The sequence below is a fragment of the Triticum dicoccoides genome, chromosome 6B (assembly GCF_002162155.2).
Source record: "Triticum dicoccoides isolate Atlit2015 ecotype Zavitan chromosome 6B, WEW_v2.0, whole genome shotgun sequence".
Taxonomy (NCBI): domain Eukaryota; kingdom Viridiplantae; phylum Streptophyta; class Magnoliopsida; order Poales; family Poaceae; genus Triticum; species Triticum dicoccoides.
In genome coordinates this window covers 712,471,420-712,481,435 of record NC_041391.1, presented here as the reverse complement: position 1 = coordinate 712,481,435, position 10,016 = coordinate 712,471,420, and the positions used below count along the sequence as shown (strand labels likewise).

Sequence of the window (10,016 nt, the reverse complement as noted above, 5' to 3'; positions counted from 1 at the left end):
AATCCTGAATGCATTCATGTGCAATGCAGGATATCTTGGCCTTAAGCTAACAATTGACATCTGACCTTTAGTCTCGATCCCCTGAGGCACAACTGTCATCGGGAGTCCCTGTTGAAGAACATCGTATAGTACTTAATTAATATACTCAGCAATGAAAGTTTTAAAAAAATATGTATGCAAAATATGCACTGAGAACAAATAGTAAATATCTTACCATCATTCCTAAATAGATGTGACCATAGTTCAATACCATCACTATTGGTCGTACGTTTTGAGTACTAACATTTCCAAGTGCAGGAAAAAAATTTGTCTTGACAGTATGAAGATCCTCAAGCCATGAAACATAATGACTTATCTCCTCGCAGTTTAGTTCAGCTCCGGGACAGTAGAAGGTCCTGTCTACCAAGCGCCGGACATGTTTGGTTGAATGGAGATAAGCTGTCAATAGAAATTAGTTGTCAGTTATTTTTGAAATAAGCAATATCAAAGACAAAAATATATTTGAGAAGAACTCACATAATGGTAGAACTGGAGGCGTCTGCACATCGACCCATATGTCTCTATTACCTTCAATATCATCTTCCGGACGAATATCAAAGGTGATAACCATACCAGGCTCAAATGCATAAGCCTTGCATAGTGCTTGCCAAGTTTTGCATTCAAAATAGGTGTACGTGTGTGCATTGTATACTTTGACGTTGAAAGTATAACCATCATGCTCAGTTTTCAGGTAAGCTCTCTTTACCTCCATAGTTTTCATATCTTTGAAACCTATCTTATCCAAGACAAAAATTCTTGCATGGCATGGGATGCGCTAGTAGAATAGTGAAAATTAAAAATTATAAGTCAGGCAAATGAAGCATATATAAGTCATGCTTAATTACGAAAACAGATTTGTCGTTGTGACTTACTGTATCGAATTCGAAGTCTCATCCAGCTTGATGCTGAATCGCCTACCAGCAACAAGGAAATTTCTGTCGCACTGGCTGCGCTTGTCTTCACAGTATGTGCACATACCGAAATTTTTTCCATCGTCAGACGATATTTCCTATGTTCATATTAGGCGAAACATTAAACACTTACTAATTCAATTAATTCAACTAGTTCTATTAATTCAACTAAGCATTTACTAAAAATAAACTAGTTATATTAATTCAGTTAGTTTAACTAAGCATTTACTAAAAATAAACTAGTTATATTAATTCAATTAGTTCAACTAAGCATTTACTAAAAATAAACTAGTTCTATATATTAATTCAACTAGTTCAACTAAGCATTTACTAAAAATAAACTAGTTCTATATATTAATTCAACTAGTTCAACTAAGCGTTACTAAAAATAAACTAGTTCTATATATTAATTCAACTAGTTCAACTAAGCATTTACTAAAAATAAACTAGTTCAAATATATATCTAACTATAATATTTTAATTAGATAATCAAATCTTAGATACGACAATTTTCTTACTAAAAATAAACTAGTTATATTAATTATTCAACCAGTTCAAATCTCATATACCTAAATAAACTAGTTCGGCAATTTCCTTACTAAAAATAAACTAGTTATATTAATTATTCAACTAGTTCAAATCTCACATACCTAGCTAATTAATATCTAATTAAATTTTCTAAAAAACAGAAAACAGAAAACAGAAAATAAGTAAAAAATGTGTGTGTGTGTGTGTGTGTGTGTGTGTGTGTATGTGTGTAGTGTGTGTATATGTGTGTATGTGTGTGTACGCCGCCCCGTACGTACGAGTGGGGGCGCCGGCATACGGGGCGAGGGCGGCGGCGTACGGGGCAGGGGCACCGGCGCGCGGGTGCGATAGACGACGTACGGGACCGCGACGACGACGACGGACGACGACGGCGTTCGGGGCGGCGGCGCGAGACGACGACGACGACGGGCGGCGGCGGGGACAGCGACGACGACGACGGACGACGGGATCGAGCGGCGCGCGACGATGTCGAGAGGTTGGAGACGAAAGTGGGGAGATGTAACTGAAATTTTCGTAAGTGCTATATATATAGGATGGGCCTTTAGTACCGGTTGGAGCCACCAACCGGTACTAAAGGCCAACTTTGGCCAGACCAAGAGGCGGGAAGAGCAGGCCTTTAGTACCAGTTGGTGGCTCCAACCGGTACTAAAGGGTGATCTGTAGTACCGGTTGGAGCCACCAACCGGTACTAAAGGCCTCGCGCTGCCACCCCAAAGTTTAGTCCCACCTCGCCGGGCGAAGGGCAGCCGCACTGGTTTATAAACCCAGCCGCGGCTACCTCTTTGAACTCCTCTATATAGCAGGCTTGTGGGCCTAAATTCTGCGCGCTGCCCTATGAGTCTGCTGGGCCTTTAAGGCCTGTAGTTGCACGCCCGTGGCCTAGCAGGCCCACAGGGCAGCGCCCCAATTTTTTTATAGTTCTTTTCTTTTCTGCTTTATTTTCTTCTATTTATTTCTGCGTAGTTTTTTGTATAGTTTTTTCTTTTCTGTTATATTTATTTTCTTCTATTTATTTCTAAGTAGTTTTTTATCTAGTTTGCCAAAATTCAACATTTTCAGAGTTCATTTTGTAGTGATTTTCAATTTCACGGTCATTTTATATAGTTTTTTCTTTTCAGCTATAGTTTTTTTTCCTGCTATTTTTTCTTTTCTGCAAAACTTGATGGTCAAAGTCTGGAGTTATAACCAAAGTTTAAAAAAAAAGAAATGCTGACGTGCAATTAGTTTTTGCCATAACAGAAGAAGTCCGGAGTTGTAATAAGTTATTAAAAATAAAAAAAAGGTGCAATGCTCGTTAATTTGCTTCAAGCCTTTCGGAATAGCGTAAACTGCATTGCGCATAGCTTCGTGCAGTCTACCATATTTCTGAAGGCTTGAAGCTAAGCAACGTGAGCATTGAGCCTCTTCTTCATCGTCTCTACACTCAGGGCTTATAAACCGCTCCTAGTCTCTCTCTCTTCGCGAGGTGGGACTAAAAAATAGCTTACTAAGAAACTGTAGTACTGGTTCATCCATGAACCGGTACTAAAGGTGCTCGTGCGGCCCCAGCTAGCCTTACCTGACACAACCTCATTAGTACCAGTTCGTGGCACGAACCGGTGCTAAAGGTTCTCCACGAACCGGTACTAAACAGCTTCTCCCGCCTAGCAGTTGGTGCATACTGAACGCAAAAAATATAAGAGCATTTACATCATGATCTTATATTTCTTTACAGTCTAAATTGTCAATATGATCTTATAACATCAAAAATACTTTGATCATCAATGATCTTTGTGTGTACAATCTGAATTGTCAATATGAGTTATCAACGATTTATAAACCGATGAAGACTCATATTGCGGCCATAAATTCTACACATAGAGTTCAATAAAGACCAAGTGCTTGTGATAGTTTGAGAAATAACATATTGAAGGTGGTAAAAGGCTTGTTAAGGGAGCGAGGTGGGACTAAAAACAGCTTGCCATAACCTCATTAGTACCGGTTCGTGGTACGAACCGGCACTAAATGGTGATGGTGGGGCCATATCCTGACCCCGGGCTGACACAGCCTCTTTAGTACTGGTTCGTGGCATGAACCGGTACTAAAGGTTCGCCACGAACCGGCACTAATGTACACATTAGTGCCGGCTGAAATTCAAACCGGCACTATTATGCTTCACATTTGACCCTTTTTCTACTAGTGATTCTAGGCTCTTCAAATTTCAAAAACTACCATGTCAGGACTTCTGGTATAGCATCGTGTCAGCCACTTTCACAAATTCAATCCTTTTTGGGACCTTGGCATATTTTGTTTTCCGGGTTTTTGAGCGTTAACAACAGTATTTTCCATGTTCATCCGAGTCAATGGAATCAAAACGTTGTTGCTGCCGAAGCATCACTAACAAGATGGTGACACAACCAACTCCCCATGTTTCCGGGCGGGGAAGGAAAACATGTCCACCCAGGTATCATTGCTAGATCCGACGAGACATGTGATACATGTCCGACATCCATATCTAATAATATCGGGGCAATTGCTTCTGACAGTACGCCATCGAAATTGCCCCCAGAATTGCAAAATTTTATCCATTGATGCCACATATAAGTTTCTTTTAGACAATGCTGCCACCTATAAGTGATAAAAAATGTTTCACACGAGGGAATCTCCGACTGCGCCAGCTCATGTAGTAGGAACCTTCTATACAACGCTTTGCGCGCTGGGAGAAGACACATCACGTCTATTTGGGCGGGCCCATGTCCGAGCGGCCTGTTTTTTAAATTTTGTTTTTTCTTTGTTTTCCTTTTCCGTCTTTTTTTCTACTTTAAATAATTTGGGACTTCCAAAAAGTTCGGAAAATTAAAAGAAATGAGAATTTTTAAATAAAATATTTGTGGATTCAGAAAATTGTTCGGGATTTCTAAAAAATGTTTGCATACTCAAAAATGTTCGCAATTTTGGAAACAAATGTTCAGGAAATAAAAAAACTGTTTATGAATTTTTTTTTAAAAAAATTAATGTATTAACAATGTTAATGAAATTGATCAAAATTTCGCCAATTCAAAAAATGTTCATGAATTATAAAATATCCTAAAAATAGAAAAATGGTTCTTGACTTACAAAATAGTTTATTGATTCATAAAATGTCCGCTGAAAAATGATCATCTATTTGAAAAATGTTTGTTTAATCAAAAAGTTGCTCGTGAATTTTAAAAATTGTTCCACCAACTTAAAAGCAAATGTTCATCGACTCTAGAAATGTTTGCCTATTCAAGAAAAATGTTTTAAAAAATGTTCGTAAATTTTTGCAAATACTATAAAATGTTAATAATTTTAGAAAATGTTCGAAATCTGTAAAAATGTTCGAGAATTTGAAAAATGTTCATGATTTCTGATATGTTCATGAGTTTCAAAAAATGTTCATGATTTTCAAAAATTCTTGACGATTTCACAAAAATGAGAGTGATGGTGTATCTCGGTGATGCAGAAAAATATGGTCATGGCCATCGGAGATTATGATTTTGTTGTTCTCCCGTTGAAATGCACATGCCGGTTTGCTAGTATCTATAATTTTTGTATGTTTCATGTCACTATCTTACCTTTTTTGTGCAAACTTTTATATTTATTTGGACCAACCTACGAGTAGTTGTAAGAGATCCACATGTTCATGTGTTCCCTAACGTGTGTAAGAACTTAGGGGAAATTCAATGAACTATCAATAAACTTCAAGGTCCATTCACATTTGGAGTAACTACAAATATGTCCCTGCAGGACAAGTACTTAAAGATCGTCACTAGGACCCATGAATATGGAGTCAAACAAAGAAAGTCATAGCATGAAAGCTAATCTCAACGTCGTAGAAAAAACCATAGCACTTTGAACCACCCCCATTCGAAATCCATTGCACCTTGTGGGTAATTCAATATTTACAAAAGTGACCATTTTCGGGAACCCAAAACTGGGATTACGAGATTGACTCTAACTCCATCCAAACTTGATGGGTCTCAACCCCACTTTTATCCTATGAACTGATAATCCCCAAGTGCAAGAAATCATCATAGCATTTTCTGAAGATGGAAGTGGTAAGTATGAAGTGTCGAATCCATAAAGAGCTAAAGATAAGATCAATATTCTCTGAGGTATGTCTGTCACCGATACAACCCTACCTACACCAAGTATCTGTCACTGATACAATCCTACGTACATCAAATGTTGGTTCGCAGTTCTATCCGAAGTCTTTGCTCAGAAATTAAATTAAGAGTCTGAAAAATCGGGTTGGGAGTGATGAGAGTGCCACACAAGGGTGTGTTGAGATTTGTGGGTGAGCACTGATGACTCAGCAGCAGTAGGAGTGAGACAATACAACTCGCAACTGCTTTGCTTGGATGCTCTGCTCTGCTCTGCCTCAGCGCTCTCCCCAACTCTCCTCCCCTCCACCGCCGGCCCGCCGCCGCGACAGCTCGCCGTCGACCCCAAGCACGCCCGATCTCCTCTCTCCGGGACCAGGGGATTAGGGACAGAGAGAACCGGAGAAGCGCACCCCACTGACTGACTGGGATAATACCAGGTCGCCATTGCCGTCGGCGGTGGGATGAAGATCCTGGTGGCGGTGAAGCGGGTGGTGGACTACGCGGTGAAGGTGCGGGTCCGGCCGGACCGGACGGGCGTCGACACGGCCAGCGTCAAGATGTCCATGAACCCCTTCTGCGAGATCGCGGTCGAGGAGGCGCTGCGGCTGCGCGAGGCCGGCGCCGCCTCCGAGGTCGTCGCCGCCACCGTCGGCCCCGCGCAGGCCGCCGACACGCTCCGCACCGCGCTCGCCATGGGCGCCGACCGCGCCGTCCACGTCCTCCACGACCCCGACCCCGCCCGCCCGCTCCTCCCGCTCGCCGTCGCCAAGATCCTCCGCGCCCTCGCGCTCCAGGAGGCCCCCGGCCTCCTCATCCTCGGCAAGCAGGTAGTCCGTAGTCCCGCGCCGCCACCGCCCAAGATTTCACCTTGATTCACTCAGCTTTGCCTGCCCTTCCATGCCTCTGAATCCTGAAGTGTTAGCTGGAACAAAGTTCAGAACTGAGACCAAATCTTGTGGACAGAACATGCTCAACATCATCACATCCACTGCTTATATAACACCTGAATCCTTAGTTTCACTGTTTGAAGTTAAAACAATAATTTTGTCGAAAACAATGTTGAACAGAAACCAGCTCAATTACCAGCTTCTTGTTGATCTACTAAGGTAGTGTAGCTGTAAAATACAGGATGAAAGTGTTCTCATTTCACATTCTGCACGGTATGTAATTCGTAGTACCATTTTTGACAGGAAAGGTGGGGGATGTTACTTAGATATGCCAGTTGTATCTCAGATGTTCAAGACAGAACAATTCTCTTATCTTTCTGCGGGTATTAATTAGGGGAAATATACATGTCTATTTCACTGTCTGTTCATTAGACAGTATAACAGGGAAATATATAACACTCCAGTGATGTGATTGTCAGTCATGCGTAAACCACCCTATTGCTCAAATCAAAATGTTTCTCCTACTGTTTTGAGGTCAATTTTTTTTGGAGTGTTTCTTTCTATATAGGGTTTTAGGGATAAAATTATTGCTCGAAATGTTTTTGTGATTACCTCAAGGGCATGGATGTCTGCGTTAGTTTTCTTCCTGCCGACTTAGTTGCTTACTTTGTTCAACATAGTTGTGTTTGCTTCGATTGTTTGCAAGTTCTCTTTTGTAATAACTCGTCACTAAGAAATAATTACAGAAGCTTTACTGCTAAGTTTTGCCATGAAGAAAATGAGAACAAAGGACAGACAAGAAGAAATGTGTGAAGAAAGTTTAGATTTGGATTATATCTGTTCATAATCATAACTTCTACTTCCATCTGTAATTACAGGCAATTGATGATGATTGCAACCAAACAGGACAAATGCTAGCTGCTTTGCTCAACTGGCCGCAGGGTACCTTCGCATCAAAGGTTTGTTTTTGTTTGTTCTTCTTAGATGTCAGTAATGTCAAGTTTTTATCATTGCACACGGGCATTTGAGTTTTACTAGATCATTTTGGTCGTTCAAATAACCACTGAGACTGATGCAGGACTGAACCCTGCAAAAGACCACCACATGACACTTACGACCAAACTGACACAGTCTGTGCCCTACCCTGTTTACTTTGCAATGGATTTTCTCCACCTTAAATCGAGATATTTCCTGGAGAAGGAACTTTGTTTCTTCGACTAATGGTTCTGATTGCTGAAAGATCTCTCGCCTTGCACTTCAAGGCTTCAACTACTAAGCTGCAGTCACTCTCCAAGACCACTGGGGCATTATATATCACTGCCTTATGAGCCCATTCTAGGCATTCCAGAGCTTTGGCTTCCTCTGCGCTAGCACAGAGTTTCCCACGCCCCCGACAATGACATACCCATTCATTTCCTGCAGCACCACACCCCATGCTGTTTCTTTTGTATTGCCAAGGGAACTGGCATCAACATTCAGTTTTAGCTAGCCCCCGTCTGGACGTTTTCAAGGATTTAATTGTCAGCCGGAAGTTTGCAAGACTCCTTCTGAGTATGGTACTCAATAGGTTCTTCTCCACTCCTTTATATCTTGGTGTGCCTTTGGAGCTTATGAGCAAGTTAGCCAAGCAACCACTAGTACATCCCCTTTAGTGGAAAACACATCATTTTGCAGGTGCCAAGCACGCTACCGAAGGAAGTGATTAACTCGCATATCGCCTGGGACGCTGTCCAACAGCACTAGGAACCATTCATAGCGTTAGTACACAGCTGCTCCTCTGGTGGAAGCTCAAACCTTAGAGAGCTTTTGTTTATGTCATCACTGCATGGAAGCAGCTCTAGTATAAGTTGGAAGCACATTTCTCAGTCTTCTCCTTCGTTCTGTTACACAGCCAAAGTATTCGTTGTTAATCTCCAGGCAAAACTCTGATTTTTGGGGGGAGCTTGTGCTTTTGGTTCCAAAGGCTTCTATCACTCACAAGCTGAGCACTACAACTACTTTTAGTGAGGAAAGAACTTGCTGTTGTCACAGACTCACAGTTTTCAAATTCTTATTTGACCCCACTCCCCTAGAAGCATTTAATTTCATTTTGTGGGCCAACATTTTGTTTCATCTTTGTGGGCCAAACAAGGTGAAGCAACAAAGGATGCAAACATAAGGAAATTGTTCCTCAAAATAGGCAAAAAGAAATTAATTCTTGACCATCTCTTTTACTGTGCTGTGCTTATATCTTTGTTGTCAGATTTCTATGCCAATGGTTCTCAAGATTCTGCTTAACAGAAAATTGTAATCAATGGTGGTTTTTTCTTTCAGGTGATAATTGACAAAGATAAGCAAAAAGCTACTGTTGAGCGAGAGGTCGATGGTGGAACCGAAACCATCTGCTTGGATTTACCGGCAGTGATCACGTATGCTCCGCTACACGTCTCTGTTTCTTATTTTCAGTAGGCTGCTCATTGTTCGTAAAAGCACAGTACTACTCAAGCTTTTTTTTTCATAACTGAAATGTTAAGTTATTACGTTCATACCTAGCGCTCACAAGCTACGGCTTTTTGCTCCCATTTCTGCGACTCCGTCTGAGCTTATAACTGCCATGGTTTCTGTCTTGCAGGACTGATCTGAGGCTGAACCAGCCCCGGTACGCGACGCTGCCAAACATAATGAAGGCGAAGTCGAAGGTGATCAAGAAAGTCACCCCTGGCGACCTGAACGTCGATGTCAGGTCAGACATGGAGGTGCTCCGGGTGGACGAGCCGCCAAAGAGGAAAGCCGGGGTGATCCTCTCGTCGGTCGACGAGCTCCTTGACAAACTGAAAAACGAAGCCCGTGTGCTGTAAATGGTTCTCACATGTACATTCAAATAAATTGCTGACTCCAGATGCTCCTACCATTTGCAAATGAAAATAAGGAGATGCTAATCCATTGTGTCCAGCGGTTGTTTTTAATAAAATGCATGACTTATGGAGTGTTTCTGAATTTGGGTGGAAACTGAACTGGTTATGTGTTGGCATGTTGCTGGGCCTTAACCAGATCTGTGCTGGTGTTTAGCTGGGCTGCAAACAGGCTTGTAGATGGGCTGTGTATTTGGGCTGTGAAGTGACCGATAGGCCTGAATTGCCTCAAGTTCAACCAGCTAAACTTACGGTTGTCTAGAAAAAAAAGCTAAATTTATGGACTGTTTCCCCTAAAAGAACTTATGGACTGTTTCTAAAAAAAACTTATTGGAGTACTCAAAAATCAGAAAATGCATCCATGATCCCCTAAACAAATACTCCCTCCGTCCACAAATACTTGTCGAAGAAATGAATAAAAATGAATGTATCTTGAACTAAAATGCATCCATACATTCATTCTTCCGCGTAGATATTCCCACACGCCACACATTTGGGACCATCTCGGAAGTCGGAGCACGTCATTCCTAGTTGTAACTTACAAATTCTCTGCAGTCTCCGGCGCCCATGGCTAGGTAGGTTTCCGCCAAAGACTCCATGGATCACAACCGCAGCTTTCTCTTCGACGGTGCG

At 41.7% G+C, this 10,016-nt stretch overlaps 1 protein-coding gene across 1 annotated transcript; it reads left to right on the top strand.

Annotated features, from left to right (window-relative positions):
• The first annotated feature begins 5,823 nt into the window (after positions 1-5,823).
• On the top strand, positions 5,824-9,468 carry LOC119325354 (electron transfer flavoprotein subunit beta, mitochondrial-like). Its single transcript, XM_037599108.1, has 4 exons — positions 5,824-6,432; positions 7,371-7,451; positions 8,806-8,900; positions 9,104-9,468. Exons 1-4 carry the CDS (start codon positions 6,067-6,069, stop codon positions 9,327-9,329), a joined length of 768 nt encoding a protein of 255 aa, XP_037455005.1. The 5' UTR covers positions 5,824-6,066; the 3' UTR covers positions 9,330-9,468.
• The last annotated feature ends 548 nt before the right edge of the window (positions 9,469-10,016 follow it).

Coding starts and splice junctions, on each gene's coding strand:
- LOC119325354 (XM_037599108.1), top strand. CDS start 6,067: ATGAAGATCCTGGTGGCGGTGAAGCGGGTGGTGGACTACGCGGTGAAG. Junction 6,433..7,370: donor TCCTCATCCTCGGCAAGCAG/GTAGTCCGTAGT, acceptor CTGTAATTACAG/GCAATTGATGATGATTGCAA. Junction 8,901..9,103: donor GATTTACCGGCAGTGATCAC/GTATGCTCCGCT, acceptor TCTGTCTTGCAG/GACTGATCTGAGGCTGAACC.